The sequence below is a fragment of the Bactrocera latifrons genome, unplaced genomic scaffold (genome assembly GCF_001853355.1).
Source record: "Bactrocera latifrons isolate USDA-ARS-PBARC rearing strain unplaced genomic scaffold, ASM185335v1 scaffold_73, whole genome shotgun sequence".
NCBI lineage: Eukaryota > Metazoa > Arthropoda > Insecta > Diptera > Tephritidae > Bactrocera > Bactrocera latifrons.
The window spans coordinates 482,652-507,762 of record NW_017537412.1 but is presented as its reverse complement, the minus strand read 5'-3'; the positions used below and the strand labels follow the sequence as shown (position 1 = coordinate 507,762).

General features: G+C 30.2%; 1 protein-coding gene across 2 annotated transcripts in view; it reads left to right on the top strand.

Moving 5' to 3' along the window:
- The window catches only part of LOC108976121 (potassium voltage-gated channel protein Shaker-like), a 25,770-nt gene extending 1,455 nt beyond the window's left edge, over positions 1-24,315 (top strand). Inside the window, exons 1-5 of one of the 2 annotated variants that reach the window (XM_018945037.1) lie at positions 9,931-10,006; positions 12,504-12,633; positions 17,829-18,019; positions 20,674-21,063; positions 24,198-24,315. In XM_018945037.1, coding sequence (XP_018800582.1) covers positions 12,605-12,633; positions 17,829-18,019; positions 20,674-21,056 — 603 coding nt within the window. In that variant the 5' untranslated portion in view covers positions 9,931-10,006; positions 12,504-12,604 and the 3' untranslated portion in view covers positions 21,057-21,063; positions 24,198-24,315. Of the gene's footprint in view, positions 1-9,930; positions 10,007-12,503; positions 12,634-17,828; positions 18,020-20,673; positions 21,064-24,197 lie in introns of those variants that run through there. The other variant, XM_018945036.1, reaches the window with a different exon arrangement.
- Positions 24,316-25,111: the final 796 nt, after the last annotated feature.

Here is a 25,111-nt window from a genome sequence, read left to right as displayed (position 1 = left end):
AAATAAGAGGAATATTAAATGATATACTTAATTGAGTCAATTAACGAATTGTCTACAATAATACGGTCAAAAAAACTAAACAATCAAACTAATAAATCTTAGTTGATTTAATTATCGGCTGAATTTAGTCAATTAGCAAATTGTCCAATAATATACGTTTTGAAAAAAATTTTAAAATTATGAAGCAAAAACAAACGGAATATTATTTGAAACACTAAATCTTAATTGAGTTAATTCGCAATTGCCTTCCTTAATTGAGTCAATTAACAAGTTGTTCACAATAATACGTTCATAGAAAACTCAAAAGTCTTAATTGAGTTAATTAGCCACTTAATTTAGTCAATTATCAAACTGTCCAATAATATACTTTTGAAAAAAATTTAAAAATTATGAAGCAATCCAAGATGGAAGAAATTTAAAAATTCTAAAAATTATAAAGAAACCCCAATTAAGCAGATGTCTAAAAGTCCTATATTGGTCACATTGTAGTTTGATCAATTAGCTCATTGAATTAATTAAATTGATGATCTATTCGCTTGCACGATACCTTTCCTAAAAATTTTTAATTTTTACCATTTCGTTATAAAAACAACTTTTCGGTGTAAAAAATAATTATTAAAATACATTTTGTATTTTAGTTGAATTTTTTTAATTAAAAACCAAAAACTATAAAAGTCATACGCAAATATTGAAATGCCAAAAATGTGAAAACAGTTTATACTTCGATCGACAAATATCTGTCCACACTTGAGCCTTTTACTGATCTTCACGAAACTAAGAACCTAAACTATATAATATTCAAAACAGCAACCACAAATAACCTACACATGCACTTTTCCCCCAAAAATTTATTTCAAAACCCATTTTTAACGTTTCCCTCCTTCCACCAAAGTCCACTCTAAGCTTGCAAAGAAATTTTTTTCGTATAAAAAAACATTTGAAAAGCATACCAAAACACTTTAATTTCCATATATATTTCCAAAAAAAAAAATATACCGCTTTTTCTATAAATATCAAAAATATAGTAAACTTAACATAGTAAAGATGGCAAAGCAAACGCAAAACGATAATTTATTTGTACTGTACCTTTGAGTGTAAAATGTTAGCAAAAACCACAACGAATGTTAATAAAAAAAATAGAAAAAAATGTAAAACAATTAGTGCTTGGGAAAGTACTTTCCAAAGTACTCCAAAAAGTGCTTTCAAAAGTGCTTCCCAAATCTTTGCCCGCTCACGAAGTATACTTTTTTGTGATTTCTTTTTTTTTTTTTTTTTGTTTTTTGCCTTTGTTGGGCGTCGAGAGGTAATGAAACAATGATTACTAGTAATTGTGATACTTGTAATTTACACAGGATTATTGTGTAGGTGCTGTGTGTAACTTTTTTTTACTAAAATATTTACAAAACAAAATTTAAAATATTACAACAAAATAATATAAATATTTTTGTACATCAATGTATAGCATACATACGTATATATATACATATATGAGTGTGTGAGTAGGTGTAGGTGTAGGCGTTAGGTATTTACATATATGCATTTATATTTAAGCAAGCATAGTTTTAGGCGCATAAATATCATTAACTTAAAGTAGCGGTAAAATGTCATCAATAACAACTATAAAACGTGCCGGCGTCTGTATGTCGTAGTGTGTCGTAGGTACTCATTCATTTACATATAAGCAAAAGCTACGCACAACACCAAATCTACAAACTAAAATTATATTATTAGTGCCTACAGGTATACAATATATAAGGTGAAATGAACCGTTCACCAGTTTAAACCCGTATGAACGCATACTGAGATGTTTTCTACCCAACCATTGAGGCCTCCACGTACATATAATATCTACATATAAACCCGTATAAAACATTCACATTCAATTATATATAGCACGAAACCAAACCACATCGTCTGAAACCCCTAAAAGTGTGCTATATACAAGCATTTCGATTCCTGAGAAGTAAATATATAGAAATTTACTCGAATTTTAGTCTATTGCTCCTGATATACTTTGACAGAGTAAAACGCATTTGTTTCCAGCCCAGCAGTCCGTTTGCAATTTTAAGGTGAAATTTAAAATTGAGATTGTGTTGCCCACAAAATCGCCGCTGCGTGTATTGTGTTTATGCCGAGCAAGCAGGCGCACTTAACTAACCGTACTTGAGCCCACTAAGCGAAACTTTTACAAAAAAAAGTTTTGTGTATAAGTGTCCCCCCACCATGGCAAATCTTTCTAAATTATCACAAAAAAATATTTCTCTCTCTGTATGTTGTACTTATATAATACTAATAATATGGGTGGGCGTAGTTGCATGCATACAAATATATAACTTCTCGAAATACTGAAAAAACTACTTCAACTCTTCCAATTGTATTCGTCCTTTTATTTTTTAAACTGTACTAACCAATGTGCTTGACATTAATCTCTTCACCATTTAGAAAAAAGTATTTTTCAAGTTCATCAAGTGTGACTTCTATTTCGTAGTTAATCGAATTCATTTCAAAATTCATTTTCCTTTCACCATGTCTGTAGTAGTTTGTTTTTTTTTCTAGTGATTGTAGTACTAATCTCTATGAATTCTCTTTCTAACCCCATCTCTGACGTTATAAGTGCTGAGTACTAACAAATATTCATACCTATATGTCTGTGTGTGTTTACCATATTGGCTTTTATTTTCTTAATTACTTTAAGATACTTCATTAAGTTATCTCTAGAATTTCACTATTAATCGATAAGATATTGCGGAATAGTGGTATGAGTATATTTTAAAGTAATATATTTAATTAAGCAAGTGATAAATGGTCCATAAGTTTCACAAATTGAATTAAAAGTAATTTAATTAGTTAATTAATTGAAATGTGGTAAAAAAAATAAAAATGTTCCTAGTGCTTGTGACCAAACTCGCAACTCGGTACTCGGAATTGTTAATAAAATGCTAAATATAGTAATTTCCGCCAGATGTAATACACCTAAGCCAACCATTTTTCCAGCATCCCAAACGCTTTTCAAAAGCACTTTTTCGGATGGCCTTCAGCTCTTTCAGCGAATTTTGTTTTATCCCCTCGATCGATTGAAAACGGGTTCCATGGAACGACAATTTCAGTTTGGGGAAAAAGAAAAGATCCCATGGAGCCAAATCTGGTGAATACGGTTATTGATCGATGGTATTCATTGCGTTTTTGGTATTAAATTCGAATTAGTTTTAATAACGCCCTTCCGAAACAAATTCAAGAATATCGAAAAAAGCAAAGAGCATCACCTTCATTTTTAAGCGGCTTTGGTGTAGTTTTTTTGATTTGTGCTCGTTTTTTCCCTCCATTCCGATGGTTGTTGACTTGTTTGCATGTCAAACACATAAACCTCTGTCTCATCGGTAGTAATTATGCTCTTCATAAATGTGAGATGGGAATTCTTATGATCGAGCAAAAAATTCGAACGAACTCGCGAGAGATCACGAGCTCTCGTGCTTCGATTTTAAAACATCATACCCTTTTATCCATTGTAAAAATCGCAACAGCTGCTGTAAACAAATTGGTACACAGAGCACGCTCATATTTGGCATAGTAATTAAGGACGGTCCTATCAACTTATCAAAACATAATATATATTTTTTTTTTTTTTGTTTTTGAAAAATTATTTACCAAGCGAATTTGGTAACAATTTCCGTATGTTTTTTGTCACAATGAAGTTCAATGTTCTTAGTACTATAAGTAATTAATAGAATTAATCTGATTTCGAGGATTCTTAATTATTTTTTTTATTTATGGAATCATTTTATAAAGGAATTTCTTAGTTCTAACGAATAAGAAGTCTTCAATTACAACTTAAAGTCTAATTTATAATCACGATAAATATATGATTTAACTCTTCATATATAATAAATTTAAATACTTATAATTCTGCCTTATAAAAGTCTTTATTATTAATAATGAGTATTTCTTGTAATCCTTTTCATAACAATAAGAGTCAGATTTGTTAATTAAGTCAATGACTTTATTCCTTCCATAAATGAATTGTAATTTGTTTGCATTGAAGTTTAATTAATAATTGCCAGTATCATCAACATAATGATAAATAATGATTTGGCTGAGTTTTTTTAATTTAATCTATTTCTTGAGTTAATTTAAAAAATTGGCCTTAATTACTTGAGTTTTGTTCGGAGTTTTATGTTACAATTATGCTAAATTAGTTAATTAATTAACTACGTAATTTAAAAAATTTGCAATACCGAAGCTACGATTATAGTTAAGGATTAGGTGTTTTTCTAGGCATGTGGTTTCCAAAAAAAAAATAAAAATAAAAAACGCATATAAATTAATATATTTATATAATTAATATATATAGCAAAGAATTTGATACATAAAAACGAGCGTTTCCTTTTATGTCTTAAAAATGATTAGAGGAACAATTTTCGACCACTTTTTTCAGCAATTAATACCGTATGTCAGCACTAACGCACCAAATATAATCTTCTAAGACATCAATTGTCTTGGGCTTATCTATAGACATGCGGCTTCACAACTCGGAGCCCACGACACAGGCTCACAACGCGAGATAATTTGCTCAGCATAAGTTTCCTACATTATATTAAACCAAAGAAACAGGCTGTATTGTATGAAGCATGGTCTTGTTCAAATCCAAGGTCGTCCTCATCAATATCCCCCAAATCAGGCAAAAAGGACTTTAATCACAACCATATAACAGTCGCCCTTGAATGTAACACACGTCACTATCGACACGCTTGATCGCCGTTTGGCTTCAATTTTTGCACAAGTTGTCTTTTTGAGTCCGCAAACCAAGATCCTTCATCCAAATGTTCTATAAAATCCAAATGTTGAGCACCAAGTCGGGTGAACTCAATCGACTATTTTTTGATATTCTGCTCCACAGCAGCAATAGCGCTTTCGATGAACAATGTTCGGCGTCTCTGATGCTACAGTAAATATGGTGAGGTTAATCGTTGTTTTACCAGAAAACACATTTCTCAAGTTATACTGAGCACTATTTCACTGTATATTAAATCACTGGAGGTTTTTTCGGATTCCGTAGATGAATCGTCTTAGAAAATTGAGATGATTCCACTATATCAAAACTATTAACACAACTTAATGAATAGCAACTTATGAAATAACTGCACGATATCGATCGAGCCAGGGATCGAGTTCTGATGCCCTTACTAGGAATAAAGTTCAAAATCATGTTTAGAGAATAAATAGAGACATTTGAGCGAAATTATTTTCAACAGTATATCAAACCGTAGATCGATTAACATGACTGGGGATATGGTTCAGAAAAAATAGCATAACTCAATCAGTTTTGTCAATGTAGAATATTTTCCTCTCGTCTAAAAATTAAGTAAAATATATTATTAATTTTATAGTTTAATTCAAGTTCAGTTAATGCAGACAAGTGTAGTTATTCTGAGAAAGTTCGTGGACCTCAGGCATCAGTTTTTAACTAAAATATAACCATAAAATCGAAAGTTGTCAAATTGTAAAATAAAGTTAAGGAATATTTTACTACAAGATGAAGCAATTTATTATATACTACAAGTATCTTATAGAGCAAATATTTTCATTACACTAATATAACAAATGATGAAGAATCGTATTATTATCTTATGAAGTTATAAACTATTTAAGGTATTTTTTGTTCTCTATAAACAAGAATATATATTTACATAATGGTAAGTTATTTAATAATATTTATAGCATCACTTTTATAATTTTCAATTAATTTTCAACTTTTTGTATACCCTTTTACTAAAAATGAATTTAACTTTTTAATGACTTGCTCACACGTATCACTTTATCTACTTCACCTTAACACTGCATCTAGTACAAATCCCGTTTTTTTACAAATTCTTTCCACTTCTACGCACTCACGTCCCAACACCCCGCCAAACCTTGTGATGTATGCACTGCCAAGCCCAATTGACATATTCACAATACCTTCGGAAATTTTTGGGGATTCGTCCACCAATTTAAATGCTTAAAATTGCAAATTTCGTTGACTGCTATTGTGCTTAAACCACAACAACTACAACAACAACAATATCAACAATACCAATACCAATATTTTGCTTTCATTTGTGTAATTGAAAGTTTTGTGGCCTAACCAGTTTTGTTTGTGTTGTTGCGTTTGCAGGTTTTACCATAATCTCCACGTCTGTCATACTTACATACATATACATTTATTCTAAATATTGTGCTAAAATTCCATTTGTTTTTTTGCCGACTGTAGTAAATGTAGTCTCATCGTTTTGTCTCATGTTGCAAATCTTTATCGTTGTATATTTTCTACTTCAAAATACGCGACGTCTCGCCTTCGTCAACGTTGTACAATTGCATATAGTAAATACATACATACGAATATTAATATGCGTACTAAATTAATAGTTGTCTCAGCCATCGTTGTAATTTAACGTCGTAATTGTTTAGTTGCTATCAGTTTGTATGTAGTTGCCTCAAAGCAAAAATAATTAAATAAATAAAAGAAAATAGAAATAATCATGCGAAAGGAATGGAAAATAGAAGAAAAAGGAGTGACACTCAATTATAACTATAACTAAAATTAATTTAGCGATTTTTTTTTTTATTTTATTGAATTTTGATACAATTTATTTAAGCAAGTTTCTTAAGATTCAAAAATAATGAAGAAAAAATTTCTTTAAATAATTACAATAAAATTAATCATAAACAATTTTTGGATTAAAAGTTAAATTTTCAATTTCAGTTTTGGAGCTAAGAATGAAATTTTCAATTTTAAATCCTGATTATTTAAATTTGATCCAAAATGTTTGGAATTGGAAATTGGAACCGAAGTTTTATGTATAATTTAAAAATAAAAGAAACAATAAAAAAATATTTTTCAAATAAAAAGCTGGAAACGTAATTGATAAAAGTAATAAATATTTTCATTTTTCAAACAGATATACCATTAGCATATAATTAAAAAATAATTAAATTATTTTATATTAAATTATTTTATTTTTAAATACTTATTTACTTGAAAAATAAACCAACATCGTTCCAACCGTAATGGTTGGCATAACAATTAATAATTTCTTAAAAAACAAAATGTTCCAAGCCATAAGGATGAAGATCAATAAAATTTGTATTTAATGTTAAAAATTAAAAAGCATATTTCTTAAATTTTGAATATTTCACGTTTTCTTCGTCTATTTACCATTCCTTTCGTGCGATTGTTACATAATTAGCTTTACCAAAAAAAAAAACTAGTTTACCAATATGCACCCCGTTAATATTACTAATCAACAAAATTAAATAGCATAGCGTAGCGTTTATAAATACTAACCCCTAATTACCGTTAACCACTTTCGCCACTATACCACCACTTATGTACATTGACAAGTAACGTAGTACACGAACGTGACATACAAACGAAAATGACCGAACAATAAAAATATGGACTTTAATTAGAATAGTCAGAATCGACTAACACTCAATTGAAACTTTTCTGATCCTAGGCGACTTTTACTATCATTAATCGGTGTTAGAGTCGATATTAACTAGTTCAGGATTTAAAGCTTAGCAAGCCAACTGTATACATATGTAAATAAACTAAATAAACTCCTTGTATAGTGATTATATGTCTCACTATTCCAACTGTTATAAAGAAGTAATTAGTACACAATTTGGGTTATAATCCTGTAGTTAGTGGTACGTACTGAAATCCATATGAAATCTATGATATTTAAAACTAAACTCTTTGAATTTCGGTCTTTCCATAATCACATTCCAAAAAGATTATCTCCCAGTTCTTCTTTTTAATATTTGACCAGTAGCCAATGGAGAGTAGTCTTCGTAGCATCATTGTGTAGTCAGTCGGTATTCAGTGCCTATTTTTATGAAGAATTCCAATACACATGTCAAACTTTTAAGCAAATTTCATTAAGAAATCGAATTTTTAACGTCTTTTTTACATTAGGTTCCGTCATAACTTTCATTACTTGTAAAGAATTTAATATTACATAATTTTCATAAAGTATATTGTAATTCTTTTCTATCCAAAGGCTTTTGTATTTTAAATTACATAATGTCCTAGGTATTTAGAGAACTTTCGCAAATCCAATGCATAATTCCAATAAATTCGTTCGTTCGTGCGTTCGTGCGTTCGTTTATTCAAATTAGAGCTACCTACCATTTTGTTTATTTCCGAATGTCAAATGAATGCATTCGCTATATCACAACACGACAGGGTGATTCAAACTCACTGTGATGTTTACATAAAAAGCTTAGGCGTGCAAATGTTATGTTAAGCGTGACGCTAATTTTTTTGTGACGACATAAACTCTACTCTCTCACCATTCAACTCTCTTTTCAACTTCACTTTCACTATTAATACAAAATGTATACATAATTACATTTAATATTAAATAAATAAATATTTTGTGAGTTAATGCCTGTGCTGTAGAGTGTAGCTAATGTGTTTCTTCGTGACGCTAAATATATGTTAAAAATACTAAACATGTACAATTAAGTAGAAAGTTATATATCATATTTATATTTATATATACATATATAATGCAGACATACTACTACAAAATAACCATACGAGTAAGCGCAAACAAATAACTAACATTTTGTAACTGTGAAAATAAGTTAGTTTCAAATTGCTCGGTTTATTTTTAAACAAATGACTACAAATCAGCCACGCTATGTACATGCATACAAAAAAAAATATTGCCAACGAAATACTATCTTTTTTTTGTAGCAAATTAACCCATATATAATGTTTAGTTTATTTTTCAGCGAGAAAGAAAACGAATAATCTGTATATTATTCGCAGAAAAAGGTTCAGTATAAATTGTTTGTATGAAATACTTAGTATGGCTACTATTAGTGAAACAGTTAGTTTTGAAATGGAATTTTATACATAAATTTAATAGTATTTTAGTTGCAGTTTTTCTATGATTTGCACATTTAGTTAAACTGAAATTATATTACAATAAACCACATAATAAAACACATAAAACATATATTTTTATACAAATGTTTTTTTCCATCCCACTTTTGCTCTACCCGAAACTGCTCTTACTCAGTTCTTTGTTAATAAAAAGCACAAAAAATTTGTTTTCCTGCAGTTACTTAATCCTTTTTTTTTTTGTAGTTTAGCTAGTTAGTAAAATGATAGTTAAGTTATACATAGTTGATATGAAATTTAATAATTTTCATTTATTTACTTTTAGTGCCACGTTGAATTTAACTTGTTGCTAAAACTTTAAAGTAATCAAATTTTCGTTTTGTTTTTATGTAGTTAGCAATTAAAAATATAATTATGCAGAAATAAAATTATGCTCTTATATTAAAAATTTTTTTTTTTTTTTTTTTTTTTTTTGTAAGAAAATATGGTAGCAATGCTTTGAGACAATTTTCACAAATCAAATTTTGTCGTTACGCAAGCGAAACAGGGTACATATAAAAAAATGTAAACAAACCTTGGAGATAAAAATACTTTATTTGTATATATTACTGTACTCTTTTGCTTGTAGCGCCATAAAAATATTACATATATACACTTTTTTTTTAATGAAAAGCTTTTTAGCCAAATATTTTGCAAAATTCCAAGCAGAATTTAAACTGAAATGAGCAAAAACTATTGTTTTGTCCACTATATTTATGCATAAAATTATTATAATGTAAATATACCACTTTATTTGCTACTTAAATAAATAAAACTTCACTAATTATTTTAACATTTCCTTCATCCATTTGCCGCTTGTCCTCAAAACGCAAACAATATATATACATATAAAAAATATATATAAAAAAATTCTCACACATGCATTGATTTGTATGCGCACATGATTAATGCTCGTGTATGACGACGTACCCTGTGCCGTAACGTAGGCGTTGTTCTATTCTCTTCGGCGGTTTATTTTGCGGAAGCTGGTGCCGAAATGTCCTTCTTCAAATCCATACCAGACGCATTTTGGTGGGCAGTGGTTACCATGACCACAGTGGGATATGGTGATATGAGGTATACATTTAAAAGCAAAATTACAATAACAATATTAGTTTATGTAAACTATGAAAATAAATATTTACAAAAATCAGGGACGGTTAGTGGAATAATATAGTACTATATACATTTGAAAAATATTGAAAACAATTAAAAAAATTTCAAGAAAATTTAATAAATTAACAGTCGCAAAAAAGAATTTTTTCAAGTATTAAAAAATAAAATAAAAAAGAAATAATAAATAATAAATTTACTTTCTTTTTTTAACTTGAAAATTATAGTATTTTTATGCGTGTGTAAATGTACATATCTAATTTAAATTTTTAGTTTTTTTTCTCATTTAATAATCTACGAAGTCTATTATGAACTGTCGTAAATAAATATATAAAATTCAAAAATTGTTTACACAGAATTTGGTTAGTCCAACTAACGAGTTTAAATTTTTTGGTAGTTATTTTAAATTTGTCTACGCCAAACCGTCCCCGATGATTACTGACAATATGCCATAATATTAATATAATTATCTGTACAAATGTCTGCATATCGTCATGCTACTTTGGTGTGAAGGATCTGTACTTTTACTGCAGCTATCGCTATTATTCGAGAATACCTAATTTCTTACGCTCTTATATATCTTTGTATTTTTTATTTATTCTTAATTAAATGTTTTGATTTCTAAACTGTGCAAACTAAAAAAAGATATAAATAAAAAATGCTATATATTATACTAAATGTCACCAATTCATTGTGATGCATCTGCATCACACTGTGGCTACCTTCAGTGTCGTTTCGTTGTACGCCAGTTATTCAATATAAATGTGACATTTTTGGTTAATTTTTGTTTGTGCGTATAAAATTGTAAAATATTGAATTTATTCTAACAAATTAATGTATGTGTTGAAGAGCTGAATTTAAATATTAATTGTATAAAGTAAAGGTGTGTGTGTGCGTGTTGTGTTTACAAATATTTTGTGCTAACAAATTGATTTAGTGCTGAAATGATTTTCTTAACAATTATTATTATTTAATCTTTTTATTTTTGTCACTTTCAGTTATTATCAAATAATTTGTGATATATTAAGCTATTTGTTATGTATATTCGGTTATTTAATTTTTTTTGTTTTTTTTTGTCAATTGCATGCATATTTGAGCCCAAGCAGAACATAATACAATTTCTTCGTATTAAAAATACAGATTCTTAAAATAAAGTTCAAATTTGCAACGTATCACCATATTTCATATGAGGTAGATAATTACAATATTTTTGAACAATCCTGCCATTAGATAATGTGTTAGTACTTCCCTGACTTCGGCTTGGCTAGCAACCCTATTTGATAAAAATAATAAAACGGAATCTAAAATTATTAAAAATATCAATAAACAGAAACCAAAAAATTAAGCTTCGGTATCAATAATTTTTTCTTCAAGCACATTTAATAAATATCGCGTAAACTTCTTAAACAATTTTATATCAATTAGACGCTACAATTTGTGGGTGGTATGTCCGAATGCACAAGCAAATCATACTATTTTCCGTCTGTTAGTTTTGAAACTTATCAGTTATCTTTAGTTCTCTCCTTTTTGCTTTTCCAAAAATCTTAAATATCATTTAAGCAAAAAACAAAAAAATCCTAAAATAATGTTTGATGATTTAAACACGCTACTTTCAAATAAATTCTGCTTGGGATACGTACTCATGGTATATATATTTGCTTTTTTTTTAATGCGGAGAAGCAAAACTATAAAAAATATTAAAATAAAATATTTGCTGTGCTGTTCAGTCTTATAAATTACAATTACGAAAATTTCTTCAATACCACATATAACAAGTTTCAATGAGCAAACCAACATTTACTGCAAAAATGTCAGTAATTTTAACGAAATTAAAAACTTAAAAAAGTAGCAAATAAAGTAAATCAATATTTACTGCAAAAAATTGCTAATTTTTTATCGATAAATATAAAATATTACAAATATTTAGTGCATTTTGTGATAAAGTACCCAACAATGAAGTAAACGTTTAAACATTTTCCAAAAAAATAATTAAAAAGTAAAATATCCTTACATTACTTACAAATTTCTACACCAAATACCCTCAGTGCTACTAACAGTACCAACATCACTACTAAGAAATATAGTAATAATAAATACTGCCACTACAGAACTACTACTACTTACTAATTCAGAATCCCTCATATAAGCCATACATTTTAACAAATTGATACAAAAACTTTTGTAAATCGCCCTGACCACCAAAGTCAATAGCCATCACCAAGAGTCCGTACATTAAATAGAAATCATCTCACAGTTAATCTCTCATCATATTCCTGCTTTTTCACCATCCTTTCCCTCTTTGTTTATTACCGTTCATTTTCATTCTATTTTCAATCGAAATCCTTTCAATATCCTACAAACTCATCCTTAATCCTAATTCCTTCAGAAAAAAGACGAAATCACAATTTTCTCTTTCAACAACAACCATAGCGAAGAAACCAATAGATTTGTTTGATTTTAGGCGTTGTACTCTTCTCATCGGCGGTTTATTTTGCGGAAGCTGGAAGCGAAAATTCCTTCTTCAAGTCCATACCCGATGCATTTTGGTGGGCTGTCGTTACCATGACAACCGTTGGATATGGTGACATGACGTATGCAAAATCTACTAATAATAATTATTTTCACTTACTACTTAACTAGTACTATATATTTTTTTTTTTTTAACTTTTCGCATAAGTTCATTTGCTGAGTATATATACATGAATATATAAGTTTTCGATTTTTAAATGGAAAATATTCATATTTTATTTAGCTTGCTTTAGAAATGAAACTTAGTAGCAAAGTGAAATTAAAAAAATTTCATTTATTTAAAATATTGTGTTTAAAATAAAATTTGCTCCAAAAAATTTCAATATTATTCCTTGTAATCTGTCTAATTAATTTTGTCGCTACGTTTCATTTCTTTGTGCGCCAATTCACCTAGATAAGCTTATAGTTTTGCATTACTTTTCCTTTGCAAATTCTAGAAAACGTTTGCAAATCGCTTATTGAAATATTACATTACAAAAAGCATTAACTTCAGTTGAATTTAGTGTTTTACACAAAAGAAATAGCAAACAAAAAACAAAAATGGTGCCGAAATTACTTTGCAATTTCAAAACAGTAGATTTGCATTCGAACTCATCTGCATAACAGTCACATCTTCTCCGAATTCACACCTACATACTGCATACATACAAGCAATCATGAATATTTGTCTATCAACAATTTGCATACAGTCGCATTTCTATTTTCATACAAAACATACAAACTCACGCATACATACATATATACTCACATCGCGCCTGCATTAACAGCCATTCAGCAAGCTCCCATTTTCATGTACATGCATCCATACAGTTCCAACTGACACTCACCCAATTGCATCAAAATCGTTTTCTAACTCACAATATTCGAAAAGCTTCCATGATTTCATTCAATTAAATTTTGCTATCCACCCACCCACCTTCGTTCTTCAAAGCGTTCTAAATTATTAACACACACACGCACCCATTCGCTCATATATGTCTACGCTGAAGCATTGATGAACAACAACAATAAATAAGCAGGCAGGTGTGCACAACAACAACACTGCACTTATTCATTTCGTTTTCTATTCTTCCGCATCATCACACCGCATTTTCCTTGGTTCGTTCGCTAACGCACACATACTGCCATAATTCCACTCACCTGTGGATTAAGCTGCGTTTACACTTGGTTTCAAGAATGCAAACTTTTTAAATTTGCTAAACTATATATTATAATTGTAGTATTATCCAATATAAATATTGAAGATGTCAAATTTAATATCAAAGAAATTAACTATAATGTGAATGCAATGTTATGAAGATATTTCAAAGAAAAACATGTTTTTTGATACTATTTCTTCATTTTTTTATGTACTGCAGAGTCTTACTATGCAAAAGCATATTTCTTTCATAACTTTTATAAATTTATACCATAGAAAATATCTGAAATTCATACGAAGACTTAAAGGCTCAACACCCTTTACCACGTTTGCCCAGTACAACTTACATATATCCCAAATAGTAGAAAAATAAAAAAGTGGCCATATTTTTTTTAATCAAAAAATTATTCGTAAGGATTCTAATTATAATTGATCTATATAAATTTAATTAATTCTTAGTCCTTATACCTAGAAATTGCGTAATATCCAAAATTCAATACAAAAAAGTTTTGACCCGTTCCCACTATGCCATTTTTAAAGCAATACAAATGATAGATTAATACCTGTTCAACTAAATTAGCTTTTGGTATGTACAGGTTATATCATACTTTTGTCTAAAAGACTCACTCAGGATTGTTATTGGAACAACATATCAGTTATCATAAAAAGTGGCTAGTCAAACTGAGCGTTTGACTAGTTTTTGACTTAAAGTCTTAATGTTTGACTTAGTGCCTCCACGACTTGTGGACAACTTCACGCTTCTAGCAGAAACTCTTAAAAACTCTAATATGTAGTTTTTATTACGTAAGACTTTATCGATACCTTTAAAATTTGTAGAACTGTTTGAAATCAATCTCGTAGATCTCAAACTATTTTAAATTGTCTACAGCAGTTACTCATGATCAGTCTGATCAGTTTGCTTGAAGAGCAAAATTATTTGTATATATTCGTATAGTAGTAGTTTCAGCTGAAGTCCACCTTCGGGTTTCTAAGCAGATCCGTCTTCTCAACAATTTTCAAATTTTTTTAGTTCAACAAATTTAACGTTGAATAGCTAAGAGAACCAAATAATCTAATTCTGTGAGAGTCATATTTCGTTATATCGAATAGTACTTCTACATACCATCCCACACAGAAAACTTTGAAGAATAAAACTGATTACAACTCCAATTATAGTTTAAAGTAATATAAATATTTTTCTGAGAACAAATGAGTTTATTATTCCTAAAAGTGAAGTGACATGTTTCATAAATATATACTTATTTTTCTAATTCGCCTCTTTAGATCAAAATTGCTCTTTAAGCAGCTTTGGAAAACAAAGTTATAATAGTAAATTTCTAACTTTTATATAGGGATAGATAACAACAAATTGAGGACTGAACAAATCCCTAAGACCCATTGATCTTGAAATTTTTAAACAAAAATGTCCAAAATATATACGAATCCTCTGTTTTTGTGTAAATCGTAAAATGAACTAAATTATTCCTACAGTAAATCCAGTATACCCGAATGCTATCTATAATCATCTATATACCAGTATCAACACCGATGCGTGCTACTTTCAGCACTATACTTTTATAGTTCAATTTTTCAAAAATCTCAAATTAAAGTCAACATCAGTGCTTCAAACACACTCAACATTTTCAATAAATCTGAATGATACATTTTTTTTTTTTTAATTTGTTTACTGAATAACAAAATAAATCAATTTTGTTCTGTGCATGTGGGCATGTTTAACTTTGTTTATGCTTTATTATGATTCAAATCTGGCAAAAGTAGTGATGGCTAAGAGTTCAATTGCTCTTTTTCGTTTGCTCAATTGCTGGGAAAACTGTGCAAATTATTTGAATGAGAAAATTTTTGTGATTTATTTATTCAACTAATGTTATCATTTTTAACCTCATTTATTATACAATTCTATCGCATTTTCTTTTCGTTCTATTTGCCTTACTTTATATCATTTTGTTTTTGAAATTTATTTTCTATAAATGTTAAATCATCTGTTTTGTTTGGAATATATTTTTACGTATTTGTACATACATACAAATGTTCAAAACATATAATTATGCATTTAATAAAAATAAGAATATGTGTGTTGTACAGAATAATTTATTCATCGTTAAAGAGAAATGCAGTCACACACAAATCGTTCATACGCTTTTGACAAATTTCACTGGGCACATTTCCATTCACATATAAACTTTGCACTAACGCCATTGTTTGCTTAAAACTTTATATCCGAAATTAAAGTTTTTTCTTAAATAACGATAATTGAAATCGAATTATTTAGTTTAGAGCACAAAATCTGTGCATCAAGATCTTTGGAATTTGTTTGTCCTCTCCAAAGATTTCTACGATTTAAAATTAAGTTTGACCCTGATTAAAAAAACAATATATTTACATATTCACATATGTAAACCAATGGTGAATATTGCTCCTTCAACATAGACTCATTCTGAGCCATTACAAGCATGCCAACGATTAATCCCTTGTTACACCACATAACACTCGACTGGTCTTTATTGCCTTAAGAGAATGTCTTTTAATGACTAATGGCGTGTTCGCCAAGGCAGACGCCTTTCAAGGATATTTTTGTTGAACATGCAACGTTCTTTGAAAGCACATTTTCCTCCCGAAAGCTTTCAACAGATGTTAAGATTAATCAACCAATATTAGAACCACCTGCCGCGCTATACCTAAGCTGCGGTCACTAAAACTAACCTGACCTTACCAAAAAATTTCAGTTAGATTAAAAAAATATCCTAAGGCAACCAAATCAACAGTTCCAAGTTTCTATTTTCAGTTGTTTATACCTCATCTGAACTATCAAACTTAAAAAAAAAAAGTTTTGTTATAAAAGCTAGTTTGATTATATTGCTAGTCACTCTGTGAAAATATATTTCTAAAACTTCCATGCTACCCAAAAACATCTTAATATTTTCCAATAACAAATCGCTCACCAATTAGCTCACCCAAAATTTCATATTAATTTATAGAAATATTCAAGATTATAAAGTTTGCATGTGCCATAATATCATAAAATAGTATAAAAATTTATTAAAAAATAAATTTAAAGTTAATATAAACTTGAAAGCACTCTTTATCATATATTGAAAAATTACGCTACAATAAAACATAACCAGACATTTTACATATAAGCATTTAACATATCAATCTATGCTCTGAACTAGTTGTAACACAACTGATCTCTCGCTCTGTCGGTCATCCACGCTCACCCTCTCTATCTCTCTCTCTCTCTCTCTCTCTCACTCCACCACTTCAACTATTACAATAAGTAGTTTTACGTCACTTTCAACGCGTTCCGCTCATAAATCGTCACTGTATATATGCTCTTCACACAATTTTTTTCGATACATTCACATAAAAATATATAACTTATCTATCCGATATTTCTATAATTTGATTTTGACTTTAACAATCGTTGTCAACAACTCTCTTAACCTTCTTCCAAATGCAAATAAAACAAAAAATCTCTCAACGTAGTATATTTCGTTATTTGTAACTAAATATGTTTTATTATTTTTTTCTTTATATGTTTAATGTATTCTTATAAATCATATATAATATAAATATATCGTTATCGATATCGATATTTTTTATACTTATTTACATATTCTGATAAACAAAACCAAAGCAGTTTAAGAAATTTTACTTTACATTTTTATATATTTGTATTTTCATTTTATTATCGTTCGTTCTCGTTCGTTACACATCGTACTTCATCACAATGCCAAATCAAAAAAAAATAATAATAATTAAATCAATTAAAATTAAAAAAAAATCAATTGAAATTAAAAACTACTCAAATTATCAACCGAAATCGAAAATGCAATCGAAATTGAAAATCGTATCGAATCGACTAAAATCGATATTTATCCCACGTTAATCAATCATATGTGAATGAATGAATGAATGGTCACGCAAAACGTATGAAAACGCAAATGCAAATCAACACTACGCAAAAAAAAATTTACAAAAATATGGCAAAATACAAAAACATATTTTGCAAATTAATCGATATTACTCATCGAAAACGTGGCAAACAAATTTTGAAAAAAAAATAAAAATATATCTATGCAAAATAAATCGAAACAACAGACCCGTCGGTGTTTGGGGTAAAATCGTGGGATCACTGTGTGCCATTGCTGGTGTCTTGACAATCGCTCTCCCGGTACCAGTTATCGTCAGTAATTTCAATTACTTCTATCACCGCGAAACGGATCAAGAGGAGATGCAGAGCCAAAACTTTAATCACGTTACTAGTTGTCCATATTTACCAGGTACATTAGGTAAGTACTTTTTGATCAAATGACATTTTATCGAACTATCGACATATCAACTTATGTATGTATGTATACGGGCGTTCACACTAATTCGACACACCACTACATAATTCGTTACATTTTCACAAAATTTAGAATTATTTGGTAGGTTTTTTAGAATTTCTAAGTTATAATTTCAAAATTAGAGTTTTCTTTAATTAACGTGTTATTGAAATTAAGAAAAGTGAGCTCTGCGTAAACTCAGAGTATGCCCGGTGATATTTAACATCCACTGAGATTTCATTTTTCATACTTTAATTACAAAATGTATTATTATTTTGTATAAAATATGCGAAAGTAACCTCATATATAAAGACCTGTATTTCAACATAAGACCAAAATTGTATAATTCCAGGAGTTTTCTGTATTTTTATTACTTACGCCTACGTTTTCTATTTATTTTCGTATTGTAAGTCATTCACGTTTTTCTCCAAAAATCTGAAATAAAGACCAAAAGTATTTTTCGGCGATTTTAGAACTTTCTAATGAAGGAACACTGAATACTGTGAAACCAATTTGTAGATAATTTCTCCATCCCGATTTCCCAAAACCATTAAGAAATTAAACTCCTATAAAACACTAGTTCTGTTTTAGGTTCATTAATATTTTAAGAACTAATGAAATCTTCAATGTTGTCATATATACTTTTTTGGGGTCAATGGTCAACAAACTAATATTTACAGTTTATAAAGGATGATCCATTTTGACTTTTCCCACTTTCTTAAAGAAACAACATTGAACTTCAAATTTAATGGGGAATGTTAATTGTCATTCGAAAGAACATTCTTTCGCAGTTATTTTTTGAAGATTATTATTTTTAAATGTTGGCCGCGGCTATGTCTCAGATGGTCCATCCGTTGAGTAAAATTCGTTCGATGACTCGTTCGAACATGTTAACTGGCGAATGGCACGAGTGATGTTTTGCTCCAAGGTCTGAATCGAAGCGCGATTATCCGCATGGACCTTAGACTTTACATATCCCCATCGAAAAAACTATAACGGTGTGATATCACACGATCTTTTAGGCCAATCGACCGGCCCGAAATGTGTAATTATCTGCTCACCGAAGGGTTGGTAGTACAAGAGGGATTTTTTTTTATGAAAAGTTGTTAAAAATAGGAAAATCTTACCACAGCGACACCTAGCGGTGATTTATCCAGTCAAAAAATAAATTTTTCTTCGCACCGCAGCCCCAATATTTTCCCGGGTTTTAAATACAAACTTGAAATGTTCACTTAAGAAGAATCAGAGCAATTTTAGACACTTGTTGTGGGAAGTATAAGCTTTCAATTATTTCGAATTTCACAAAATAAATGGAATAATGTTCTTCTGTGTAATTTTAAACAGATAGGAAAAAAATCCATTATTTTTGCATTAAATTAAATTGTGTATTCAGCATAGTTAGAATGATGGTTAGATCTGGCGATTGGTAAAAAAAAACTGAACAGTCGAACTTCCAAAGCTTTACTTGAGGCAAATTTTTCACCGGCCGAATCATTCGTCATAGACAGGAATAGACAGTAATCGTTTTTAAGCAGACTCAAACTATAAGGTGGGTGCATAAAAATCGATGTGTAAGGACTAGGATTGTTCTGACGGAATACAATTCAAACTGTTCAATTGTTGATAGTATAGATGCGACTTACGACTTTGGCTGTAGGGGAGTAGTTCCAGTAGATGATTGCTTATGAGTTTCAAATAACAAACCCTCCCGGACAGTCAAGCTTTATTTGGCTATCGTTTGAGCCAGTTTGTCGCTAATCGTCTGCTACCGTTTTCATTTCAAATAAGGTAATTTTTGTTGCGAGGCTCCGACAAGTTGTTTCCTACGAAATCTTATCTTTCAAACGAAATACATAGGGAAGGTTCTTATACAACACAACATACAGTTTACCATATATTGGAAATCCGTTTCTCTTTACTAGATCTTATAATAATCACCCTATTTCGATCCGAAAAAATCTACGCTTCAGCCAAATTCCGCACGGGTTTTACCGAAGGTTCATATTGTTGATTCTAATACTGGTCACTATAGGCCATAATTCACTCAAAACTTAATCTTTCTTGGCTAGCCAGACAGAAAAAAATAAATGGGTAAATTTTGGCTAATTCGATGCCAAATTAACTGATGAAAGGTGCATAGAAGAAACTGATTAGTGTCAATTCACCTTAGAAATAATATGATATTGAGCTCTCATTTTATTTTAAAGTTCTTGTTATGATTTTGAGTTCTCCATTACTTTCATAAAAAATTATGTTAAGATTCTGCACCATCACATTTTATGAAGCATTTTTCATACAACACATTCATCAACAATTACATATATGCATATATACAAGCGGCTAGTTGAGAAAGTTCTCTGAGGTGTTTTTTGCGATGCTTTTGCAAAATTTTCTGGTTAATTTTCAACATATTTCCTTCTTCTCTCTCTTAACAACCACTTGTCTTGCCTAACAACCTTTCATCCACTCCACTCACCGTTGCAATATCCTTTCCACCAACCCAAACATACGCCACTCACACTCCTCACCTAAACGCTACCATGAAATTTCCCCTTTCCCACACTTCCTTGGTTACATTTCCCATCCACTAAAATCCTCCTTAATCGTACATTCACAAGTAGGTCAACATTTAAAGAAATCATCGTTATCTGAATCCTCATCGGATATGATGGATTTGGATGATGGTGTTGAATCAACGCCAGGATTGAGTGAAATGCATCCTGGTCGTGCGGTGGCTCCATTTTTAGGAGCACAACAACAATTGATAGAAAAGCAGCAACAGCAGCAGCAGCAGTTACAACAACAGCAAGCGTCCATGCAGCAGGCGTCGCCGCAGCAGTCGCAGCAGCAGCAGCAACAAACGCTACAACTGCAGCAGCAGCAACAAAATGGTTATAAGCAATCCGCAACTAGCGTCACTGGTGGCAATAACCTAACGTCTACAACAACAACGCTACGGCATAACAATGCCCTGGCCGTTAGTATCGAAACCGACGTTTGACTACTGGGTGAGTGCGATTAGCCAACCAAATACATAGAAACATACCAATGTGCTATCAATTGTGATATTAAGCAATTTTTTTTTTCTCCAGTTTTTGTTGGTTCGTTGTCAACTTGCAACCATTCCAATCTAATGTAACTGTGTATTTGTATACTTTCCTACCTATAACTGCATATTTTATTAATCTATGTTTTTCTGTATTACCGTATTGTTGTTGTAATAACGTAATTAGTTACATATGTATATACTTGTGTACAAGTAAATATGTTCGCGCGCATCTACCAACTTACAGTGCCTACCAATAATATTCCCACTAAAAATTACTAATTTCATTTACAAAAAAATTGGGATTCTTTGGGTATATATTCAGAGGGTATATATTTTAATTTTTAGTATTTTTGATAGAATTTTTCCCGTTACAAAATACATCTCTACTTGGGTTAATATTTAAAAAAAAAAAATACTTAAATCGTCAAAATATACTGTGTTTTGTAGCTACTTTAAAGCTTTTAAACTGTTTATAATTTTTACCCAATTAATTAATTTAGGCAGTGCTTCAGATCTTAAAACAAAAAAAACACATAAAAATATTAATATATATATATATAGAGCAGCAAACTGGCCAAATCAAAACTTATTATTGTCGTCTTGGATACGCCACTTCTTTTCTCGCCATTATGTCGTTACAAATTTGTATATGAAGGCATCAAAAAAGTTATTTAATTGATTTCAGAGTGTGTAATAACGTCATTAATATAATATCACCGCTTACTATTTGATTATGTCAGTCTACTACTTCTCTTTTTGATTATATCAGTCTACTGAATTTATACCAGTTTGTTCGTTTCGTCCTTATACAATTTCTGACAGACATCCTTTAATTAGAGCATAAAGAATGACATTTTCTAACGCAAACTAGTATTCACGCTCTTTATAATAATATTTTAACGCTTTTTCTGATTTCGGATTGTTATTTGACGACAACGTTCTTAGGATATAAATTCTAATTCTATTAATGATTCTTCACATATCTCCAGACCGTCTCTCTAAAACCTATTTACATTGAGACAAATTTATATTCAATATCCCCAATCTTCCTGATTTAGGCCATTACTTTTGATATCCCCACCATTCGAAACCACTTTTCAGTAAGTGGAACTGGATTGAAATTCGAGATCGCACTTCTGAAGAGTCTAGTTATAATTAATTTTCTTTTTATAAAATATGGTTTGGAAGACTTCAAAAATTAACCCATTTCTGCCCGATGAGTATTTAAATACCCACGCAACAGTGTGCACGCGAAGAATCATATCTCGCAAGTCTTCAGATATATTGTGACTTTATTTTTTTTTCTAAATCAAAGATGAAATATAAATTAATATACTCTCCTTATAAGACAGGACAAAATTTCGATTAATAAGTGCCCATTTTCAAGGTCAAGTTGAGACATTTGAAAAACCAGAAAATGATTCACAATTTCAACACCCGCACCATTTTGCAATTGCAGTTTCACTTGCATCTACTTCGTAACACAGTTTATTTTCATCGATACGTGACGAACAGTCGATCAACAGGTTGTCACACACAAGTTTATTACTATACATTTCAGGTGCACTTATAATCCTTATTAGCCCATTGGGTATTTTATAACGCATCGCATATCTCAGTTATACAGAAAGTTACAAACCTCAAATTGCGCAGAGCGACTTCTATGATCTGGGTTAAATATTCTTCCATCATTATATATTAAATGTCTTTGAAATAAACTGTGGATGGTATTCTTCCAAGTTACTGCTCGGATTCTCCACACAAAATTTATAAAGTTTGTCAATCCCCTAGAAGTTAGCCGAACAAGGTAGTAAGCTGAAAATGATCCATTTTCAGAAGTTTTGTATATCACAATAGACAATCGTTCACAGCTGTCTAAATTAGATCCTGCACTACCTTTAATTCGAGAATCAACGTCCTAAGCTAAACTAACCTAACTTATCTCCACGAATGAATCATTTAAATTGCTTAATTCAAGACAGCTCAAATAAACACTTTGGCGTTCCGCAAAGTCCGTAGTGAGTAGTCAAGCTAATGGTACTGATATCGTTAACACATGATCTTTAATAGGTGCTTTCAAGTCAAATAACGATCATTGCTTGTCAAGATCTAAATACGAAATCATTACGGTCCTCCGTACTTTTATAATATGTTTGTATCCCATAACCTAGTATTAAGGTACTTAAATTCTAAAAGAATATGTCCTTATCAAATTTTAATTAGTGAGTATTCCAAAAGCTTCTCCTATTTTCTCATTGGCTTAACATAAGTTCGTTATATAGCTTAGTATTATTAGCTTCATCTTCTTTATTGACGTAGATAGCGCTTACGCGATTAAAGCTGAAGCATTTCCGATATTTATGTATATTTTGAGTTGAACACCAATGTGGCATTATAGTTTTTAATGGTCGATATACAGTTTTAAAGATTTTTGATGGTCATATGCTCGATTGTACCATATCAATTGAAAATGTTTAGCCAAAACACCTACCTTAAGAGCTATTACTGAAATTACTCATACGCCCCGTGAAACTCATAAGCCCTATGTTTAAAAAAGCGATGAACAATCACACGTCAACGAAAGTTTCATTTAGATATGTTCATTCGGCATTAAGATTAACTATTACATGTGCAGTAATATCTGGTACCACTATCTGGTAATACTATTGGTTAGTTAACCATTACTTAACCGATAAATGGATTACAGTAAAAAAATGTTGGCACATTCGAGTCGACATTTCAAAAAAAAAAATATTTTTTTTTTATTATGATCTTTCATGCACTTGCCTTAACTTACCGTTGTATGATTTATTTGCACGCTGTCACTTTCGTAAAGCTTTTTAGAATTTTTGGTATATCTTGGCTGTGCAATTTCGCAAATCCTAATTTATTTTCAGTTCTAGCAATACATTTTTTGAAATACAAAATTTTATGGTCTTTAAATATGTATGGAAAAAAAAATATTGAAAATCTTTAATTAAATTATGCCAATGATCTGTTTTGTCACAATGCATGCTTCAGCTGCTTTTGAATTAAACGAAACCATTTGTTCTCTTCCAATTTGCCATTTCTCCTCTTTTGCCGCAAACTCAGTAAAAAAGACGATACGTGCTCTAATTTGGCCTTGTGAAATGTTACGTTGGATGCCAGAAACGACTACAAAAGCTGTTTAATTAAATTTAAGTAGACAAATAATTAAATTAATTCAAATTGAAACTAAACAAACCAAAAAAAAAAACATTTAAGCAAGCAAAAAATAATAATTAAAATAACAAAAATATTTAACTTACACAAACAGAATCAAGAAATATGGAAAGGAAATATCCAAACCAAAGCAAACAAAAGAACTTAACCAAAACCAAAGCAAAAAATCCAAAAACAGAAAACTGCAAAAAACATCGAAAATTTCAGAAAATTGTAAACACAAAGATTCATACACACATAACTACACACCCATACACAAGCAAAGAAGCCAACAAAGTTAAATAGAGACATGCAGAAATCTAAGCAGAAGCAGTTACTAGCGGTTAGTTAATTGCAACTTCATACAACGTCGTGCAAATCAGGCACCAATTTCAAATGGGGACGAGTGTAAATAATAGATTGTTTGGTAGCGACAACAAAAGCAAATAACGGCAGTGAAGGGGGCGGAATAATTAAGATTTGTTGCAAAAATGTGTATAGTATGTATATGTATAGACACGGAAAAGACTGCTAAAGCAAGCATATGCATTACGTAAGAAAGTAGCGCAGATTTAAAGAAGAAACACTCTCAAAAACACACACAAAACATATTTTTAATACTTTTTTCTTTTAAATTACACTTTGCAGACTCTCTTGAAATGGTATTGCCTCTTTATAGATGCTTGAAAATGAAGAAATTAATTTTAGAAAACACTTTCTTGCAATTTGCGCTTCGCGATGTGCAAAACAATAATCTTTAATTGAGTGCCTGGCACTGGAAGATATACTTAAAGCGTATATTATTTTTGGAAATTTTTAATTAT